Source organism: Berghia stephanieae, chromosome 13 (assembly GCF_034508935.2).
Source record: "Berghia stephanieae isolate SIO BIC M18660-M18661 chromosome 13, UCSD_Bste_1.3, whole genome shotgun sequence".
Classification (NCBI taxonomy): domain Eukaryota; kingdom Metazoa; phylum Mollusca; class Gastropoda; order Nudibranchia; family Aeolidiidae; genus Berghia; species Berghia stephanieae.
Genome location: NC_088372.1, coordinates 31,310,873 through 31,334,473, shown reverse-complemented (window position 1 = coordinate 31,334,473; position 23,601 = coordinate 31,310,873). Strand labels below are relative to the sequence as shown.

General features: G+C 35.6%; 1 protein-coding gene across 3 annotated transcripts in view; it reads left to right on the top strand.

Moving 5' to 3' along the window:
* LOC144958864 (7-methylguanosine phosphate-specific 5'-nucleotidase A-like) overlaps window positions 1-19,634 on the top strand; it is a 28,099-nt gene extending 8,465 nt beyond the window's left edge. The window contains exons 7-10 of one of the 3 annotated variants that reach the window (XR_013642529.1): window positions 9,472-9,634; window positions 10,027-10,230; window positions 10,601-11,529; window positions 15,800-19,634. Coding sequence is in view for 1 of the 3 variants with exons in the window: in XM_078891118.1 (XP_078747244.1) it covers window positions 9,472-9,634; window positions 10,027-10,230; window positions 10,601-10,732 (499 nt within the window). In the remaining 2 variants the exon portion in view is untranslated. Of the gene's footprint in view, window positions 1-9,471; window positions 9,635-10,026; window positions 10,231-10,600; window positions 14,678-15,799 lie in introns of those variants that run through there. The other 2 variants (XR_013642530.1, XM_078891118.1) reach the window with 2 other exon arrangements.
* The last annotated feature ends 3,967 nt before the right edge of the window (window positions 19,635-23,601 follow it).

The window sequence follows — 23,601 nt, the reverse complement described above, 5'->3', positions numbered from 1 at the left end:
TTTGCAGTAATCTGTAGGGCTCACTGACAACATGATTGGTGATAAGGGACCAAGATATGGTAATCAATTTTATACCTTTTTTGAAATGTGGAATTGCCTTAGAAAGATCAGAGATATCCAATCAGTGCAGATAATTGTCAAGTTCACTTTTTGTTTGTAGCTTATGAAAATAGCATAAGCCCACATGTTAAGGTGATATGATAATTATTTTTATTTTGTTTGTTTGTTCTGGTTTATCTTATTAATCCCTGGGAGTATAATTAATTCATAGAATTGAGTGGATCTACTGGAAATATTTGTGACCCTCCGCCTCGAAACGGTATTAATTTTGGGTTTTTGGTACCCAATCATAGCTTATTTTATGCTTTAAAATTTGATACCAAATTTATAAAATTTTGAATATTTATTGCCGAGATATGACCGTTTGAAGTAGGGATAGTGTAAAAAGACAAGTTTTGAGAAAATCGACTTTGAAGTGAGGCACCGTTTTCACCACAGTCAAATCAATTGGCAATGATAACTCCTTAGAAATGGGCATTGAAAATTTGATGCGAATAGTAAAATTTGGCATGAGCTTAGAATATACATTTAATAATGTACATACAAATTTTTGAAATAATCCAATTATTGCTTTTGCAGTTATTTATTATTATGTAAGATGTCCTTAAAATGAATAAAACATCCAAAAAAAAAATATGCGACAATTTTATGACATTGCTCACTTTTTGAAGAAGTTTTTATATTTAAATAAAGAATCAATGAGATAAGAATGATTAATGTGGCATTTTGTCTTATATAATAGAAGAAATACGTTTTCAAAATGTCAAAAGTTAAAGAAGGGTTAATAATTTCAAAGTACAGTATGAAACTACGTGAAGCCGGGTGGGCAGGGAAAGATATATATCAAGAAATAGGATGAGAGAGGAAGAGAAAGAATGAGAGAGTAAAACACACACACGCACACGTGAGAGAGAGAGAGAGAACATGAGGGAGAGAGAGAGAGAGATCGAAAAAGAGAAGCGAGAAGGGGAGGGGGAGAGACTGCTGTGCATTAAGAGGGCGGGATGGAAATATAATAAAGATTGAAGCCTGTATAAGTGTGTGTGTTTGTATGTGTGAAAGAAACAAAAGGGAAACGGAGAGAGTGAGGTAGACATGAAGAAAGGGATAAAGGCGGAGCAAAGAATTGTAGGGATAGTTTAAGAAAGCATTTTGTTTCAAAGTAAGTCAAAGTCAATCAACTGGAAACATATTGACCAATGAGATTGCAATAAAAAAAATGGGCTGGTCAAATTATTCATTGCATTGTTTCCATTTTGAGTCATATGACAGCTTGAGGAGGAGGGAGTGGGGCTTATTGTGTAATGACTTACATGAAAACATGTTATTGAATCTCTCACCCACATTGTTCATGTCTAAAAAGACCCCCCCCCCCCCTCCCCCTACCTCTGTATACAAAGAAAGCATGACAAAACGAACATCTCTCTCTCTCTCTCTGTCTCTCTCTCTCTCTCTCTCTCTCTCTCTCTCTCTCTCTCTCTCTCTCTCTCTCTCTCTCTCTCTCTGTGTGTTTGTCCCTATCTCCTTTTCATCTAACTTTATATCTATCTATCTCCATCTATCTATTTATCTATCTATTTATCCATTAACAGGTCTGTCTCCACACCCAACTTTTTCAGTTTATTGTCATAAAGTTTCTATTGATGAGGTGAACACACAAACAGAATACTAATAACCCACAGCCATTGACACTTGAATTCTATACAAATAACATTAAAAAAGGAACAACACTTCATAAATTCCATTTTTTTCTCTTTATTCGCTTTTCAACGTTTTGGGGTAATTCCACACCCATCATGACAAGCATGCAAAAACTAGAATGACACAATCAGGAACAATAATTAACGTCTGAAATGAACACAACAACAATCTTTGAAGACTGTGACATGAGACCAATAGGCCTGGGCAGGGGTCCCGATAGCTCAGTTGGCAGAACACTCAAAGGGAAGGAGACCGATCCCAGGTGCATTCTCGCGATTTGAGTAAGCAGTAAATATCTTCTCCTATTTTGCTGAATCACGGACTGTTCCCCAGTTTAGGTTGTATAATTTGGCAGCACATTTGCAGCCCATCCCTCCAGATATAACTAAATCGACTTGTCAACATATCTGCATGGTCATACAACACCGTATTTTCGTGTAATTCATCACCCTGATTAGCCAATCTCTATAGAAAAAGGAGAAAAAACATGAACAGAAATCCCTACTAGATCCAGCTTTAAAGCATGGGCATCGATAAGTAACATAATGTAGGCCCATAATACGGCTTATTATTCAACAGATAAAGCAATATTAATATCTGCATGTCAACAACACCGTATTCGTGTAATTCATCACCCTATTAGCAATCTCATAGAAAGAGAAACATACAGAAATCCTACAATCAGGATCTTCCAAGAATTTTGGATTATGTGATTTTCTAAGAAAAACAAAAGTAAACTATGTTGGGGCAATTCCACACCAGCTTGGTGTGGAATTGCTCCAATACTAAAAATTTAAAAAATTAAAAATTGGGTAAGGATATAACTATTTACTTGAAATGATAGCTGGGGTCTTTATTTGTACAATAAAACCATTGACATAGGATTTTAATTAAATATTTTCACCAAGGACAACTATACTGAAAGGACAATCATATGGAATCTTCAGGCAACGCTAGTGGGGGCCAACAAAAAAATAGAGAAAATTTACACCAAAATAACAGCAGGGGCATTATTATATGGCAAGATCTACCTTTTTAGAGAGTGATTGTGAATTCTGGGTCCAAAAAAATATTTAATGATTATTATTATCAGCAGTGAATAAGAGTAGCCAAGAAACGGAAAGGATGAGTAGTTAGATATTCTAAAAACTGACCTTATAGTGATTGATTCAGGATGATTTCTTTAGAAGCTTGATTAATGAATGTATATGTAAAATGATGATGAAGATGAAGGTGAACAATTAGATGAAGGGGAAAGGAGATGTAAAATATCAACAAAGGGAGGTAATCTGCGGAGGATGATCCCAAGAAAAAGATGAATACCAAAATATCTACTAAGGGATACAATAGTCGGATTTTTAATAAGGGGCGCACCTTTGTCTTCTTTTTCTCAGCTGTTCACAATGTACAGCTGCAAAAATTTGTATGAACCTCTGGATCATTTTGTCCTAGTAAAATATATTTTTTCACGAATTTTAAAACAATAGGAAAGAATTTCACTTATTACAGCTATATTAAAATCGATAACTAGTAAGTATTGGAATCTAAATATGATTATAGTGTCAAAAATATGATTTTCCGCTTATCCATTTTGAAAGAATTTGTTAAAATGGAATGTTCGGTTAATTGAAACTTATATGATGTTCGCTTTTGAAATGTGGTGCTTGAGAAGGATGCAGAGAATATCGTATACCGCACACAAAACGAACGAAGAAGTGCTAAAACAAACATACCAACAAAGGAAACTAATGCCCTTAATAGTGGATCGACAACTATCCTTTTTCGGACACATAGTAAGGAAAGATAAGAATGAATACCTGGCAAGTTGTGGAAAAATACCTGGTAAACGCGCCCGGGGGAGACAAAGAAAAACACTCATAGACCAACTGAAGGGCTTCACCAACCTAACAATCCAAGAGCTGTTTGAAAAAGCAAGAGACAGGGAGGAATGGAGAGAGATAATTCATGCAGTATCCGAAGCCTGGACCAGGCATGGAACCTAGAAGAAGAATGATGTTCGTACAGAATCCGAATATGAAGGAACGACAGACATGTTTACATTTTATAACAATCAATATACGTTATTGATGAATACAAATGAAAGTGAACATTATGCGCTTCCAACATTATTTTGATTTCAAATTTTTGAGAAATAGCTTGTTCTTTATGCCAAAGAGGATTACATAAATTTAATGTAGACCAGTCAAAAGTAGAAATTCATCAATTTATGATACAATGTTTCCACAAATATGTGCTTGTGTTCAACAACAATAACATGCAAAACTGAGGGTTGATTGTGAAATTCCAATTCCATAGCTGTCCTCTTTAATTAATGACTTATTGATAGATAAAAGTGGACTTCTTTTCACAGCCTTACGAGAGAGGAACCGATAGAGAACTTAAAATGCTGTGTGAAACGCTCATGCATAGATACAATTTTTCAAAGTTAAATGTAAACGTTCATTGTTAATTTGACAATTTTGAGTATTTAATCACTAGTTCAAATGAGTTAAAGCTAGAGATTCATATCAGTCTTCGGTAATTGTGACATGATGTAAATAAAAAGCAATAAATTACAAAGTCAAAATGGGATGCAAACTACATTAGTTGTTACTTTATAACAGTTAATGTGTGTTGCTTTTATTCGGAAAATAGTATGATATGAACTCATAACCGCGGGTGGTTGGATGGGAGCATCACCCTTGAATCATATACCTATGATGTTCGCATGGGTGTACGATCCGATAGTGATGTCGTTTCTTCTTCTCTTTACTTGCCTATCCTGCTTCTTTGGTTTGTGATTGTATTTTTGACAGGGGATATTTTTTTTCCTGTAAATCCTCTGCCTGTTTGTTCTTGGTTATTTATAATTTAGCTTATGATATCTTTAGGTTATGCTTTTGATTGACATTTGTACTATTTTTGTTAGATTGCTTGTTTTTTTGTTTCAGCGGTCTCTCATATAACCTCAATTGTGTTGGAAGAGACCTAAAGCAACAAACAAAAGAACTCATAACCACTAGCCGGAACTACCATGTCACAAGATTATTTTGAAAAACGATGAATTCATCTTACTTTGTGGTGCGAAAATGTTTACATTTTTAGCAGAGTAAAATCTCTAATTTTATGACTGGGTTTTAAAGTAGATTTTTATAGGTCGTGAAGAAGAAATCTTTTTTGTGATATGGCATCACAATACGGGCCAAAATGTTTATTCAGTTAATAGAAATTTATTCGGAGGTTGACACAAAGTTTTACAACTTTTGATAGAAGGACATCTGAGAAAAACTAGAAAAACATGCGCCATTCATAAAAAATCTGACTACTATACTATAGTTCATTCCTTACAGTCAATGAGTAGCATCAGAATCAGATCCATAGTTCCCTTCCATGTAGTCAAGAGTTAATTAATAGAGTTACTTCTCAGATCATTGAGACAAAACTATATATTCAGACTACTAGTACAATCCTTTCAGTCGATGGATCCATAATTCCCTCCCATAGTCACAGAGATAATTAGAGTGATTGAGTTGGGTGAGTGTAACTGTTGTAACAGTAACATCTCAGATCATTTTGATCAATGAGGCAAAACTATATATTCAGAGTACTAGTCCCATACGATTGACAGTCATATCAGCAACACCAGATCCATGTAATGGGTATAACTATATATAGAGTCAGTTCAAGTTCCATCATATATGGTAATATCAGACCCACTAACTATTCTAGTCTAGCTATCCAGCAATAGCAATGACTACTATCTATTTCTATCTAGCAACTGATCAAGTTCAAGTTGTGAAGTTGACGTGACGAGCAAAGGGCCCTCTAGACTTATACACTAGACTAATACAATAAAGTCAATATTTATCAGTTAACCATATAGAAAAAAAAAGATATAAATATAAAGCCACAAGCCATAATAAAATAAGAAACAAATCCGAATCAGGATGTCAGTCTGATCACCATAATCTGTGCGACTCGACAGAGCAAGCACGACAACGGGTCTATCTATCGTCTGCAGGAACTACAGCCAGATGCTAATTCTAAACATTTCTTAAATAATAATTATTACGCAATTATTATTGGTACTTACCACTTTTCAAAGATTCTGGTTCGATAAATTAGCCATAGATCTATCTCTAGTTATTAAAAGCAATTGGAAGCAGATTCGTACTTTCGATTTTAAAAAATGAAAACAAACCCAATCACTCAATTTGTAAGAGGGCGTCATAAAAAATAGTGCATACTTTCCAGTAAAATTGTTGATAGTTCACTACTTTTTATATATTTTCATATCATTCAAGATATAAGAAATATTATTTAAAACTTATGGTCGCCAATTAACCAATTTCTTATAAAGTACCGAAATTATAAGAACAGAATCAATTATTGCGCATTCAAGGAAATTGTACCAAGGCAGAAAAGTAGTAGTTTTGCTTGAAATCGTTATCCAACCAATGGCCCCCACTAGCGGGGGCTGAAGATTCCACATGTCAATCCTTTCCAGTATAGTAATCCTTGATTTTCACATAAAAAAGACATTAGAAATTCGAAACCTGTAGGGTGTGGAATTTAGCTGGAGCCTGTCTTTGTATAATAAATCCATTGACATAGGATTTTAATTAAATATTTCCACATAAAAAAGACATAAGAAATTCGAAACCTGTAGGGTGTGGAATTTAGATGGAGCCTCTCTTTGTAAAATAAAACCATTGACATAGGATTTTGATTAAATATTTTCACTCAAAAAAGTCACAAGAAAATCGAAATCTGTAGGGTGTGGAATTTCCCTGACATTTATAAATCTAAAATAGGCACAACATTTTACTTAAGGCATCTAGAACAGGTTTGGGGGAAAATTTTACATGTCCGATGAATGATTAAACATTTCTAGCTTGTGCTTTGAAGAAAATGTAACAACATTTTGCAATATTTGAAAACAATGAATGTTGCCTTACATTCAATGGGCTTGTAAAAGCTTGAAAATTGTCAGAATTCAACGATAGTAAAAGTGGCTGGTTCTTGTGTTCAAACAGGAAATAGAAATCTAGGCAGTTAAAACTTTGAACAATATCCCTTGGGTCGTTTTGCATTCTTTCTATGAAGAAGTAGATATAATGAATGTGGGTGTGGAATTACCCCGGGTGTGTAATCCCCCCACCTTACCCTAAACGTATTTCCATCGGCAGTTCCTTAATTGTTGAAGGCTCTATTTACTATTCTGCTTTTGTGCTTAAAATTCTTCTTTTTCTTCTTCGTCACGTCACATGGTCAGTCCGGTCTGGTGAATGAAGCCCACAGTGGTCCTGAGGTCGTCCTCATTGCCGTACAGCTTCTTTGAGTATGGGGTTGGGTCAGGCCAGAAGTTCCTTCTCAACTGGTTATACCTTGGACATTCCATTAGGACATGATGTCCATTTTCATTTTCAAGTCCGCAGTCACATTGTCAAGCACTGCTTGACTCCACTTGTTCTTAATGTGTGTCATCATCTGAGATGATGACCTGTTCCTTTCTGTCGAGCACCTTGATTGGGTCATTCATGTTGTATTCTGGGTGCTTCTCTCTCCATCTCTGAGACTGGATAAATTTGGCCATTTTGTTAATTTCTCCTGTTGAGTACGTTGGGGAGGGTTGCTGCATGCGACTGCCTGCCTTTGCCAGTTGGTCAGCGATCAGATTTCCAAGTATCCCACAGTGTCCTGGAATCCACTGCAGTACAATGTTGGTAAACTTGCTTAGCTTCATGAGGTCTTCCACCAAGGCGTCTATATCATCCGCAAAGGACATCATTATATCCTCCAGAATTTTCTTAGCATCTGTTAAAATCACTATGTGTCTTGGTTTTTCATTTTCTGAGAGGATTTGCTTAACAGCTTCATGGATTGCATCTGCCTCTGACTTGTAGATTGAAGTGTGAGTACCAGTCGGTTTGCTGATCTCCTTTTGTTGACCATTTGTGTACTCGATGTGCACTCCCAGGCCCCCACAGTGTGTTCTTTATTGCATGAACCATCGGTATAGATTCTTGTCCATTTTTTTTCAGGGTAGTTTTGATCTATGCACTTCTGTACAGACTTCTTGATTTCTTCGCCGTGTTTTTGTTATGTTGAAATGTCACCAACGGAAATCTTGATTTTCAAGTGATTTTGCCTTTTCCAAATTGGTACTCTGATATTTGCTTTGCATTTTTGGGTCATTATTTCGTCAAGTTCGTGATCTTTTTCAATTTGTTGGGCTCTTTCAATAAAGTGTAATCTTTTCAGCCGCCTAGTTTTCTTTTGTTGCTTAAAATTAAATGTTTATCCTACAACAATCCCTGTAAGTGTAAGATTAGACAACTGGTGTCCTATTAATGTCTTAGCATGTCCTATAATTTCATGAATAAAGAAAGAGGGACAAAGGACCCTCACCTCGATCATTAACCAATGTAGCTAGACAAGGAAGTAATAGCATGTGGTGTGTATCAAAATGCACAAACACACATATGTAACAACGCATGCTGACGTCATGACCCATCACCCAGGCAATATATATTAAATTCTTACATCAGAATTAATGTCTTGTGATTAATGAATTATGTGCTTGCATCTATAGTTTGATCATGCTCAATTTGCCCCACAATGCTTCGTTTGTTCAATTCCCTCCAAAGACCAAATGGAACGGTATAATTCCAATGAATGCAGTAAAAGGTGCCTGTTGGTTACCTTATTTTTTTGCACTTGCAATACATTTACAGTATACACCACTAACCAGTTTATCATTCACATCTAACTCGAATGAAATAATGTGAGCAAAGTCTCTTGCACAATATAAAGGCAGGAGTTTTTGCAATGATTGTCACAAATGTGTAGTGTGTGGTTATTTGAGGCAAACATTGCAGAACGTCAAATTTTGAGCACACTAGTATCGATAAGGGCCTGGTACAGATAGTGAAAGAACTGGCTTTTACTTTTACCATTGTAAAGCAATCCATGGGGTGAATAGCTAATAAACTGCCATGTTTAGTCAATGACCTAATTTAAAATTACTTGACATACTTACAAGGTGCTGTACTAATTGATCACTGAACCCATATAATGATAATTGCTTACTACCCTTTGGATAGGACACTTGTCAATTGTCAGGTACTTTTCTCCAGATCTACCCAAATGCTCTTGATGGACTGAGTAGCATCAGAGTTTGCTGTGATTTTTTAATATGATTATATTTTGAAAAATTTCCCTGTTCTCGCAATCAATCCAGAGATTTCACATCATTTATCAGATATAGCACTTCACATCATTCTGTGGACAAAGACTTCTGTTACTTCCTTTTTTAGGCCCTCCACACCTATCCGAACAGGCAATAGACAAGTCCTATCCATCTTGTCCATCCATGAGCTATCTTTTCAGTCTCTTTCAATGTGGAGCCTTTTTTCCTTTTTTCATCCTTTGCTTTCCTCGAGCTACTTCTATTCCACTTTCTTTTCCTTGTTCCTCACACATTCCATTTTATATGCTGAATGGTATAATTATAATGATCTTTAGAATTCAGAGGTAGTTTTTTTAAATGGTATAACATAAAAAAAAGAATTAATTAATTATTTTTTTATTAAAAAAATATCAATTAAAAAAAAAAGAATAAAGAAAAAAATAATAGTATGTGAAAATCAGCGTATCTAATGTTTTATGTATAATTTTTTCTTTATTTTTGTGATATTCTTATTCCAGAACCAACTGTACTAGTCTATTTGATAAACTTAACGATTTGGAAATCCCTCTTCTGTTGTTTTCTGCTGGTCTTGGTGATGTCATTATGGAGACAATTACTCAACAAGCAACCTTTCATCCCAACATGAAACTGGTTGCCAATTTCATGCATTTTGACCAAAACGTGAGTGTATCTGTAACCGGTAATTTTCATCGTCTTCTCTCTCTCTCTCTCTCTCTCTCTCTCTCTCTCTCTCTCTCTCTCTCTCTCTCTCTCTCTCTCTCTCTCTCTCTCTTGTTTTTTCTTTTTCTTTAACATTTAGCGCTTAACAAAATATTTTTGGGATGTTTTATTCTTAGTCAAGGAGACAATATTTACATAACAGATTTTAAAAGCATTTTTTAATAACAGGAGATTAAAAATGGCTCATTAAACTCATTATGCTTCTTGCCTTTTAGATTCAATGCACTAAAGTTGCCCTATCAAATCCATTTGTTATGTTTGATGCTTTCAAATAGAAACCAAAACATCTGATACACCTTCAATATAAATATATTATTCTTTTTTATTTTCAGGGGAAAATGGCAGGCTTTACTGGTAATGATGTGATTCACACCTTCAACAAAAATGAGAACTCTGTCCTCAACAGTGATTATTTTGAAAAGATCAAACATCGCAACAATATCCTATTGCTAGGCGACTCTGTTGGAGATATTCACATGGCCATTGGTGCTGATAACATGGAGTGTCTTCTTAAAGTTGGATTTTTGAACTTCAAGGTAAGTGGAACTCTATTAGAAGAGGAGCGACTTGTTAAATGAAATTGCCAATACATTAGAATTAGGCAATTTGAACACATTTCGAAACAGAGACCATGCAGGCTATAATCTACAAAGGAAGAAAAGAAGAAGGAAAATCTCAGATTGACATAATGTGAAAATAAGATGAATACACACTGCCTTAACTGTGTATTATATCATCATTAATTTGAAATCGAAGAAATAAAGTTTGTGTTCAAATTTAAGAGAATGAATGCAATTTCTCGGAACTGAAGATAAAAAGAAGTAAAAAAAAACCCTCTTCTAGTCATAATTCTAAACATGTGGACTTTATGTTTATCACAATTTTTTTTTTCTATCTCAAATTCAGGTTGAAGAAAGTTTAGATGTATACCTAGACAACTTTGACATTGTTATCATAGAGGATGAGACGATGGATGTCGTCAATGGACTTGTCCAAGTCATTGCAAAGGAATACGACTCCACATCCACATCGTCATGATTTTGTTTTTTTTTTCTGGTGCTTTATTTAGATTTTTTTTTAAATTTTACGCTAGTGCCAGCAGCTGATTAGGCCAGTTTCCACACACAACAAAAAAAAAAAAGAATAGACATAAAACAAAGGACTCTCTTAAGGGTTTCCTAAAATTGGAGGTCAAAAATATAATGTTTCAGTGAGAATTTATAGTGGAAAACCAAAGGTTAACCTTCCGTTTTATCAAAATACTTGAGGTAATTTGCTAAGGAAAGAAGTGGAGAAAAGACCTGAAACCTGAAACCCCAGTAATTGGTTTTTAGTGAATACATTGGCAAAAATTATTTTTTTAAAAACTAAATACGACAGATTCAAACTGGAGCAAAATATTTAACGTGAAACATTTCAGGCTTGAAACTGTTCAACCAACATCTTCTTCAAGCAGAATCTACTAAGACAAGGGTAAGAGGTCTGATCACTTCTTGTTGAATTTTAATTCTTGATTTGTTTCACTCAACCGTTATATTCCTAGTTTCCATTTTCTCAATATTTATAGCATCAGTGAGTAGAATATATGAAATATGTTTACTTCAGATTTTTATTTGCAGCGTTAATCCGTTGCAAACAGGTTTTATTAACATCAATATTGTTTCGCATTTAATATTTTTAAAAGTCCTTTATAGTGTTTATACAAAGAAAGAGGCATTATAGTTTTGAGAAAACCATTTTAAGTTTCATATCATACTGTTTGTAAGCATAAGTTAAAATTTTGCTATTAGTCTTTTTGACTAACATTAGGTGCAGATGTATCAAAGCTTGTGCATGTACATATATCGAGGGGTGCCTGCGCAAAGGCCGTAACGTCAAAAATTTCAATTTTTCGTTTTTTACATAAATCAACTTGGTTTGGAGTAAGGTTTATTTCTACAAAAAAAAATATGCAAAAATATTAATTAATTAATTTTTATTAATTAAAACCCGAACACCGTAACGTTTTTAGACAAATAATGTGACTGCCCAAAAGCCGTAGCTTGAAATACGGCTATAAGATTCTTTAAACAGTGCCTGTCAGCCACTGCCCAAAAGCCTTAACAGTAACTACCGTTTTACCGCCTGACGAAAAGGTGGAAATGCAAAGGTAAAGTTTACTGCCCAAAAACCGTATCTAGCAATAAGGCGTTTGGGCAGGCATAGAATTATGCCACCGTGGTTACAATGGCAAGCTCAATGGCCTTGACTGAATTTACGGTCTTAGAGCAGTGAAAAAGATGGGGTTGGAAATGAGAGTTAGATCAACTGGAAGACCGTAATGTGACATTGGATGAGATTCTACAATGACTTTGATGCAATATTGTGTTACAATCTTGTAAAATTCGACTTTTAACGTTCAAGATTGATGGTGAAAGACAATTGGGTAACACTTAATCCAAGTCTTGAAATTCCCTACCTGCCAGTATCAATTACAGGATAAGACATCACAACTTAAGGGATGGGTCAAGCTCTGGATTATGAGACGGTTTTTTTTTCCTTTGGCCACCAATGAACTTGATAAGTCTAACTATTACTTGATTGAATCTGCGTTTTGATGATTAAGGAAAGCAATCCTGATCATTGCTCTGAAATGTAATTTTCACCTCGTATGCATAGATCTCATCATAGGGAAAGAGAGAGAGAGAGAGAGAGAGAGAGAGAGAGAGAGAGAGAGAGAGAGAGAGAGGAGGCAGAGAGAGAGAGAGAGAGTTAGAAAGGAGAAAAAGAGAGAGAGAGAAGAGAAAGAGTGAGAGAGATTTAGTGAGAGAGGAGAACGCGAGAGTGAGAGATAAAGAGTTAGTGAGAGAGAAGAGAGAGAGAGAGAGAGAAAGAGAGAGAGTTGGTTGAGAGAGGAGGAAGGGAGAGAGATATTTGGTTAGCGAGGGGAGAGAGAGTTAGTAAGAGAGGAGCAAGAGAGAGAGAGAGAGAGAGAGGAGTAGTGGTAGCGTATGGCTGCAACTCCAAATTCATTTCCTCAACCCATCTTGGGAAGTCTTCCTCCGCCCTAAGAACTTTTTCATAGCACCTACAGTTATCGTTACTGGACAGTGGAGGACGCTGTGATTGCTGGTCTCTGGAGCTGCCCGGCACTTTCACAGGCATCACTGTTGCCACTTTTCCATCTGCACATATTTGATGCAGTTCTGCCATGTCCTGTTAATGCGATTTGAGAAAACCCAGTATTTCCTGGCATTTTGGAATGCAGACATTCTTTTGATGGGATCTTTTATGATGTATCCTCCTTTTGGTGTTTCCCTGTTCCACATTTCTCTCCAGTTCTCTTTCACTCTGAAGTCTACCATTTTTGTTAAGTGGAAAGGTCTTCTTGATTTGAGTGGTTGTTGTTGAAGGTGCTCCCTTTATGATTATTTGTATAGGAGTGTTATCCGTGGCTTCATCAATTCTTGCATATATCCTTTGATTAACGTCTAGTCTAAGACTTGGCGATGCAATGCCGCTCAGTGTTGGGAGCCACTGAGTTGGAGTTGACTTGAGACATCCTGTTATTATTCTCATTGATTCTCTTCATCGGATGTCAATGCGGCTTACATGTGGGCTCCTCGTCCAAAAGGCATTCTCACACATAGTAGCACAGTGCCAAAGCAGACATTCTCAGTACCTGTGGTGAGGCTCCCCAGGTGGTAGTTGTGAGTTTTCTCAGCAGGCTGTTTCTTCTTGCGATTCTCTTTGCAGTTCCCTCAATGTTTTCGGTAATCAGCTGTCTGTCAAATGTTAGGTATTTAGGATTGGGGTTTGAAGGTAGTATTGAGTTACCAACTATGATTTTCAATTCCTTTGTTGCTTCTCGATTATTCAAGTGGAAGATTGTGGATACTGATTTGGTGGTGTTCAGTTTTAGGTACCACCTATCCAAGTATTGTTTCAGGCGGGAGGTGTCTTTGAGTTAAACTTCTTCAATCTCTTTACAGTTTTTTCGATTGATAGGCTAAGGCCCAGTCGTCAAGGCATCCAAGTTTGAGTACTTGGAAGTTTGGCATGTCAGAGATATAAATATTGAAGAAAGTTGTGTTAAAACTGAACCTTGTGGTGCCCTGTTTTTAATTTTTGATATTTTGCTTTTGTTTCCCCCAATATGACATGACATTGTCTTGTCCAGTCATGGTAGACAGCAGTTTAAGCGTCTTTCAACAGGGAATCATTTTTGAAAGTTTTAACATCGTCCGCCTATCCAAACAGATTCGTGGGCTGCAGTTATAAGTCTATTAGGACTAACCAGTTTTCTGGGCTTTTTTCTCTCTCAAAGCCTGCTTCAATGTATGAGGTCAGTGCAAGGACCTGTTCACGTCTGATTCTTTGTAGTCGAAAGCCCGCTTGTTCTGGTGGAATGCAGGGATTTACAAATGGGTTGATTCACTCTAGTACAATTCTTTCCAGGAGCTTGTATAAGCAACAAAGTAAAGATATTGGTCTGTAGCTGGATGGTTCAGTCATTGGTTTGTCTGGATTTAATATGGCTATTACTTTGGCATGTTTCCAAATTTGTGGATATGTGCCCTTGTCCATGATGTCTGTCATAGTATTTGCCAGCCAGTTTATTGTTTCTGGTTCAAAGTTAGTAATCATGTTGTGTTATAACTCATTAATGCCTGCAGTTTTGCCATTTTTCAGAGAGAGAGAGAGAGAGAGAGAGAGACGAGAAAGAGAGGAGAGAGTGAGGGAGGAAACAGATAGAGGGAGTTAGTGAGAGAGGAGAAAGAGAGAGGGAGTTTGTGATAAGGAGAGAGAGAGAGAGAGAGAGAGAGACGAGAAAGAGAGACGAGAAAGAGAGGAGAGAGTGAGGGAGGAAACAGAGAGAGGGAGTTAGTGAGAGAGGAGAAAGAGAGAGAGAATTTGTGATAAGGAGAGAGAGAGAGATCGTGAGAGAGAAGAAAGAAAGAAAGAAAAAAAAAGAGAGAGAGAGAGTCAGTGAGAGAGGAGAAAGAGAGAGAGAGAGAGAGAGAGAGAGAAAGAGACTTTGGAGAGAGAGAGAGAGAGAGAGAGAGAGTTCGTTCGTGAGAGAGAAGAAAGAAAGAAAGAAAGAGAGAGAGTTAATGAGAGAAGAGAAAGAGAGAGTCAGTGAGAGAGGAGAAAGAGAGATTGTTTGTGGAAGAGGAGAAAGAGAGAGAGAGAGAGAGAGAGAGAGTCTGTTAGTGAGAGAGGAGACAGAGATAGGGAGTGAGAGATGAGAAAGAGAGAGTTAGTGAATAAGGAGAAAGAAAGAAAGAGAGAGAGAGAGAGAGAGAGAGAGATAAAGATAGAGAGAGAGAGGTTGTGAGTGGGAGAGGAGAAAGATAAAGAGAGAGAGAGTTAGTGAGAGAGGAGACAAATGGAGAGAGAGAGAGATAGATAGAGAGAGAGAGAGAGAGAGAGAGAGAGAGAGAGAGAGAGAGAGAGAGGGAGTTGTTGAGTCCCTCTATGGACGAATTACGATTATTTGCATCAGAATGAATATTTACTATAATTTTTAAAGTCAAAAATGTGTTTAGAGCTCTGTTATTTTCTTTATTTTCTCAGTGTTACGGTGTCACTTCGTATTTTTTAAACAAAGTACATCAGTCATTCACTCCTGCCCAAACACCGTATCGCAAGTTACTGTGTTATGGCAGGCCAGAATTACGCTTAGTTGTGGTTTTTATTGCACCGTATCACTAGTTACAGCTTTTGAGCAGAATGTGTTCAGGGTAATTTTCTTGACAACTCTGTCTTATTCCCGGTTACGGCTTTTGGGCTGCCAAACCTCCACCTGAGAACGGGATAGGCGGCATGCACTATGCAAGTAACATGATATACAGTAAACGGGCAGAGCGATACTGTGGCATTTTTCAAAAAATGTCCCTGCACAAAAGCCGTAATGAAAATAGCTACGTAAAATGCGTCGTTTTATTAAAAATGACAATCTAAAAGTGACCGGGGTCCTGACAATCAAGCAGACTATATAATCACGGTTGTATTGGTATAAAAATCATCACGATAGTCTTTTGTTAACTATATAAATTCCATCCGCAATGTTTTGATTTGCTCTCCTGAAAAATCAACGAAACCATCGTTACGGCTTTTGCGCAGGCACCCCTCGATATATGAATATGAATTTATACTTACTTACAAAATATCTTAACCTGCAATCAGCTGAGTTGTGTTGCCCTTTGGTTTGTGCCATGATGTGATAGTTGAATGTCTTCTGCAGTCGTCGTTGTTAAGTTGTAAAGAGCTGATGATGCTTGAATTAGATGAGTGGAAGATTTGAGAAAACACAACAAAAACATTATGTTGAAAGCTTTGTAAAGTAGCAAGATTCTTCAGTGAGTCTTGACTTCCTTGCATTTGTTCTTTTTTTTTGTTTTTTTAAACTATAATCGTTTAGAGGAAATAGGAATTTATTGTCAGTGTCAAAATAATTTAGAATTTAAGGACCACCATTGTTTTTATGAAAGCCTGAGGAAAATTTCATATGTGTCTGCCACTCTAAAGAGGGGATTTTTGAGCGGGCTTATAATAAATTGAGGTTTATCATTTCGTCTTGGCTGTGTACCTGAAATCATACTTTATTCTTTATATATTTATAGTTTATATTAATATGCATTTATTAGTGATCAATCAACTGTATAATAGATAACAGGATTATCAAACAGATTCAATTAAAAATGGTGCATTTTATAAATTACATTGCTGAGATTTAAACCCAGTACATCTGAGTTGTGAGACCAACGTCTTTGACCACTTGTTTGAACTGCAAGTTGACAAAGATGGTTGTCTGTTACATTTAAACAATAAATCTACATAATTTGGGGAAAACTGGCCAAATCCCAGCCGGATGTTGACTTGTTAACAACTAGTAACCAACCAAGATGGCCGCACAACTTTTGCTCCACTGAAAATGTGAAACAATGAAAATAATAAAAACCTGTCGATTTAATGCTAGATAGAGATCAATTTGGTTCATTTCTTTGGGTAAATAAAACTTTAATTCCAAGTGAGCAACTACGTTTATTGCTCTTCATCATGTAAGTAGCAGATGCATGTGGAATTTCTTCGAAAGGCTGAACCTGGAATATAACCTTGTGCTCAAGTGTTCCATTTTTTTGTGTTTGTCTTTATAGCAAGTCTTCAAACACTACTGCTTTGTTATGTTGTTAAAATTTCATGAGGAGACATGTTTTCTTAAGATACTGGCTTTTTGCGGACATGTTTTTTAAAGATACTCGCTTTGTGCGGCTCTGTGGTCTTGTTGTATGACTACCTGGCCATTAACAGCGTTGTCTCTGTCAGAAAAAAATTGTAATATTGCCTAACAGGCACCATGTCTCGTTCTGCATATTACGTGTTGCTGTTGGTCAGGGACCCTATGTAAAGCGCTTTGAGCATGTTCAGTGGATATTGTGCTACATAAAAGCTCACTATCCTTTTCTTTAGAAAACATTCAATCCTGGATCGAGTCTATTATGATAATATAAGTAAGTTTGACCAGTTCAGATCATTAGCATCACATTTCATGCATAAATTTCGAATCTATAATAATCACTAACAGATGCTTTGTACTTGGCCAAGCACCAACGGTACTTATTTTAACGGATCACGGTTATAAATTTATCTTTATATATGAATTGACTGTGTCTTTTGCTCAACATTTGGGTAATCTTCTCTAATGTTTCTTATGGTTTTGACCCACGCAACTTACTATTTTGTTTTTGGTTTTGCTTTTTTCATTAAAAATAGCTTAATTCAGATCATGAATTCCCCAATCTATTAACTATACCTCATCCAAGATTATTTTCTTCGGATAAATTAGATGTTTTTTCTCGATGTACTAGATGACAGTTTTATGAAGAATTAAATTGTGGACGCTGCTGACAAAGTGGATGTTTTTTTGAAGTTCATAATATGTAGCTTACATTTTATTTGTCTGTTTTGTGTATGTGTGTGTGTGTGTGTGTGTGTGTGTGTGTGTGTGTGTATGTATAAGAGAGAGAGAGAGAGAGAGAGATGGTGATAATGATGATGAGAAAAGGGCTGTTTATATATATATAAGTTACGATAAAATGCAAGATTCTCTCATAGATACCACTTTTCTAAACCTTCTTGAAGTAAATATGTAAGTGTTTTTTTTTTCGTCGCATTTTTTCTTTGCCAGAGATCATCAATTTACAATGATTAGAAACCACAACAAAAGGTGTAACAGTATTTGACAATTTCTGATCTTTGAACTTTTTAAAAACTTGTTTTAATTCATCTGTCTCATATAAGAAGTTTTGGTAATGAAGGAATGTTTTCTTTAATGTTTTTGTTAAGCTTATGCAACGTTACGACAAGATTTTTATTGAGATTTTAAGATTTTAAAACTTTGTCTTCGTATATATATGTATAAATATATATATTATTTTTTTTCTCAATGTTCATATAGTTATCGATTATATCTTTCTGTTAATGTGATGTAATATGAAACTTTATTATGTCAGCATTAAATCGTCGTAGAAGCAAAATTGAGAGAAAAATTGAATCTTTTAGATTTTTTTCAGGAAAAAGGTTGGACATAGAATACAAAGTCTTTAATTTAATTTGCAGGAAATGAATAAGACTAGACCACAAACATAACTTACATTGATTACATTGTTGAAAAGAAAATAAAGTTCTCCCAAATTTAGTTATTTGAAGGGAAATGCATCAAAACAAGAACCACCAAGCCTATTTTATATAATTTTTGAATATACAAATGGATATTTTTAAAGTTCGAATTTGCTTAAATTTTTACGATTCGTTCCTTGTTTTGGTTTTGTTGACTCTAAGATCTTAAACATTGAAAAATCACTATGCTAATGCTATTACATAGCTTGATTTAAATGGAACTAAACAGTTAATATTATGAACATTAATCATGTTTGCAAATCATGCACTGTCGATGAGGCTGTATGGAAATGTGATATCTACATTTCTGTTATCTGTCAATTTTGAATTCATTCCTTTGTTGTGTATCGATTATAATTTTTCAATAACAACGTATGTTTTAGTTCAAGTAAAGACGTATAATATGTTACCTGTCACCTATCTACTTCATGGCAGGTAGCCCAAAAGGCTCCTATTTGCAGTCTCTATTTTACCCAGTTTATGGCTGTGATTCTTGCCAGAGCCCATGTCATTCATCTAATAGCATTCCTTTCCTCAACAGTCCTAGGATGTAATCTGCATAGACGAAATTGTGATCTATTGATAGTTGAAGGATGATCGTTCAGAGGCGGGTGGAATTTTCCCCCAGGGAAGGGAATTTGGTGGAATCCCCACCTGGACTGGGGGATTCTTAATAGGTCCACGTTGCTTTATGTTCAATTCCTCTCAATAATTTGTCACTTCACTGCGGCTCTATGACCTTTTTTTCTGGAATGATACTATTTGCTGTCGCCTGGGCATTGCCTGAAGTCTTTTGCTGAGATGGAAACAGTTGTATGCATTTATCTTTTTGTTAGATTTGATTTTTTTCTCCCCCTCCCCTTAATGCTTGTTTTGTAACCATCCGATTGTGTCCCTTTTGGTGGGGATCCTATAGCCTTCTTTATCTTTCTTTGATTATGCTAGTACCCAAAACTTTCACTCATTGTGCCTTATTTAGGTTTTATGTTAACGCATTTTAATTTAGTGCCAGTACTTTTATATTGACGTGGTGTGAAAGTATTTATATCTAATCAAATCGCTTAGCGTTCCATGTCATTTTGGACACAAAAAATGAACGGTTTATTTTCGAAAGAAAGCAGTAGTAGAGGAAGCTTATTCAATACTTTAATTCTTAAATTATTTTATTATATTTTGAAACCTGGAAAATGAGTGGTGGGTTGGGGAGAGTATGTACATTTTAAACTTCACAACCTAGTTACAAATATGTTTAACGTGATACAATAAATATGTAGTGTCAGTTTGTTTGTTCTGTTTTTATTTTGAACTCCATCTGAAGTAGTAGTATTGAATCACCTAGGTTTCAAAATGTTGTTATTACTTTTATTATTTTTATCAATCTCCTTGGCCTCCTATTGAGGCAAGGGAGGTCCTTTGTTGTTCCATATTCCTCATTATACATATGATTTATCCTTCCATGTAACATTCTGTCCATGCCCTGGATTGAGATTAATTAGTTTTGCCCTATCCCTGGCTTTGATCCTTTCACAAGATAGAAAGTCAAATTGATGTTGCTTTTTACTAAGCGATTTGGGCAAATGATGCTGTTTTTTAAGTCAGCTTCGGACTAGATATAAGAAAAGATTTCTTTTGGATCCAGTTCTATTCTTTGTTTTACTCTATATGAGGCGCTTGTCATCATAGCTGAACTCTAGATTTTTATTCCTTTTGATTCTCATCTTACTTTTAACTAGCATTGAAAGTCATAAGTAAAACACGTCATAAGCGCCATACAACTCTAATACTTATTGTTATCATTTATTATTATTATTATTATTATTATTATTATTATTATTATTATTATTATTATTATTATTATTATTATTACAGTCGACTCCGCTTAATCGCACACCATCGAGAGTTGGCCTTAGTGTGTCGATTAAATGAGTGTGCGATTAAGCGGAGAAGCTAATAATAGCATCTCAGCCTTGTTTTGGTTTTGTTGACTCTAAGATCTTAAACATTGAAAAATCACTATGCTAATGCTATTACATAGCTTGATTTAAATGGAACTAAACAGTTAATATTATGAACATTAATGAAGTTTGCAAATCATGCACTGTCGATGAGGCTGTATGGAAATGGGATATCTACATTTCTGTTATCTGTCAATTTTGAATTCATTCCTTTGTTGTGTATCGATTATAATTTTTCAATAACAACGTATGTTTTAGTTCAAGTAAAGACGTATAATATGTTACCTGTCACCTATCTACTTCATGGCGGGTAGCTTTCATTTGCAATTCATGTAGGACCTTCCCTTCTGGGTTTTCTACGGGCTTGGGACCGTCATATTTTAAGACATAGCCTCTTTAGAATGTTTGTTTCTTAATTTTTATTTATTTATTTTATTTGGTCTTTTGAATTTTTTTCCTTTTATTTTTCATGTTTTGTCCAACAACAAAATGTCACATTATTGTTTGTGGGAACAATAATCGTGAAGCGTTGATTGCTTTCTATTCTGTGCAAACTGTTTATAAACCCCTATCTCCAATCTTGCCAATGTAGATCATCTGTCTAAGTGGCGTAGTTTGTCTTCCAGTCAAGTTTTTCAATGTTTGTCAGGGGTGGTGTGTCACATTCCGATTCCTCACCCTCATCTTCATTACCTAGGCATTGTCTTTTGTGTTGCTGAACAGAGTCCAAGTTCCAGAGAGTCAGTTCATCGTTGATGAGTATATTGTTGTCCATTGTAAAGAATTGATCGAATGCTTTGGCTGAAAAGTTGTGTGGAACAGGAACAGTATCGTTGATATAGCTGTTGGTTGTCACTGCAGTCAAGGTGTAGCGATTAAGCGGAGATAGTGTGGGAATGTGTAGTGTATAACCGACGTGTGCGAGAAACCGATGTGCGATTAAGTGAAGTAAACTGTATTATTATTATTATTATTATTATTGTTATTATTATTATTATTATTATTATTCTATTACGCCCTTTCGCAACGGCACCATAAGACCCCGTCTCCTAGGCATTCCATGAAGGAATATAGATAATCCATAAAACAGGATGTCTGATGTCAACAGGAATCACCCATGTTGTCCAAGTGAGCAAATTGGGGGTTAATAATCTTGCCCAAGGAAAAAAATTTAAGTGCTTGAAGCGGGTTTCGAACCTGGGACCTTCCGCATCACAGTGCGATACCTTAACCACTCGGCAACTTATTATTATTATTATTATTATTATTATATTTGTTGTTGTTATTATTGTTGTCTTGGGAAAGAGAGTATGTTATTTGTGAAATATTGGATTTAACCAGAAAACGTTTATTTCAAGCTTACATCTTTTGTCATCGGTGTTATCAGGAGAACATCACTTTATACAAATAAATGTATACTTTATGGCCAACTGATCAAATCATGTCAAGCCAAGTTTTGTTTTGTTTTTTGTATTTTTGTTTTCTTAAGTAGCACTCAATGATTTTCACTACTGCCAAATTTTCCACGTACTGCAGAATCTTGTAATTGTGACCCAGTGGCTAAAAACAGTATTATGTCGGAGTAAACCAAAATGTTGTAAAGTGACTTGAAAATTTATATGATCAAAAATACGAATTTTAGATTTTTCATTCCTTTAGAAACTGTATTTTTTCTCTTCAGTAACACAAATCAACTTTAGCCAAGTCTAACATTCTTGACTATAGAGTCAATCTTTCAGCATGTAAATCATTCTACGTAATACCAATTTGAAAGGATGAGTCACGAGTCACATATATGCTTTCCTGCCACTGAAGTGTCCTTCCAATAAAGAAATTAATGAAACATAAAAATGTACGTGGCACATTTCTACAGCTTTTCATTACTGAAGGTATATCATAGTGCTTTATTTATTTTTTGTTTCCCCCAACAGACTATAAAGAAACACATTTTCATTTGATACAGAAGGTACCAGTATGTTATCTGTCCTTTTTGTACTATCACTTTTACAATATCCACCAATGTCTATAGCCGTGTACTCAATGAGGGATGCCCTTTTTCTGGTTAAAGCTGAAAAACCGGCTGTTTGAAATCTACCAGTCCTATTGGTTTTTGTGTTTTTTTTTTTTTTTTAATAACAAACTAACCATTGTTGCTCTTTTAGTCCTTTGAAACTCAAGAAACTAGATCTACAGTAAAATTACTTTAAACCGAAAGAAGCTAAACCGAAAAATACCTTAAACCGCAAAGAATTTAATAAATTGTACAAGTTTCTTCATTATCTTTGTACTAATTCTTACGATGAACCGAAATACTTCTAAGAAGGACTTTCTTTAAACCGAAACAACTTGAGCGCACCTTCCCTTTCTCTCTCTCTATTTTTCTTCAAAAATTCGGGAAGGTGGCCCCACATAATAATGCCCGGCGATATTAAAACAAAGAGCGAAAGTATAAGATGAGGGTGAGGGGTGGGGGGAAGGCAAACACTTCAATCACTGCACTTGGGTTTGGCCAGCACCACGATCGCACACTGGAAAAGGAAGACAACGGGTGACTGGCAGGCGAAAAATGAGGAAAGAGGGGGAGTTGGGGTGTAGATGTGTTTTGATGCTTTGGAACTGACTGGATTTTCAACACGACAATAAGGAGGGGGGGGGGGTAGACAACTTACCATTGACATGCCATTTCATTTCCACTTTGATTGAATGTGTGTGAGAGAGGGGGGGGGGGGGGTTCTATGTAATTAGGTCTTTGAACCTAATGGCTTTTAACAAAAGAGATGTGTAGTAGACAGCTTAGCATTGACACTCCTTTTCATTTCCATTTCACTTCACCTCTGAGTAGCTGCGCATCATTCATTATCAATTATCACACAAGAACTTTCGATCTTATTTTAGCTTTACATTTTACTAAAAGATGTCTAAAAGAAAGCACTGTGCTTACATGTTGGAGTTGAAATCAAAATACTATGTGAAGTCGATGAAAAAAATGTTGATCAAGACAGAGATATGTAAAAAACACGGCATCCCGAACACAACTCTTTCAACAATTTTGAATTGAAAACAAAAACTCCCAAAAATATTTTAAAAACACACCCCCCCAAAAAATAATACTAACATAAAAAAAAAAAATTGATTTTTAAAATGGTTACGAAGACGGCATTTATTCAACCACTACATTTAACGGGAAACCCATGATACGATTAAATGAGCAAATTTCTTAAATCGTTACTACCCTTGAAAAACATCGCAAAACGGGAACTTGCTTTAAACCAAAATGTCTTTAAACCGAAA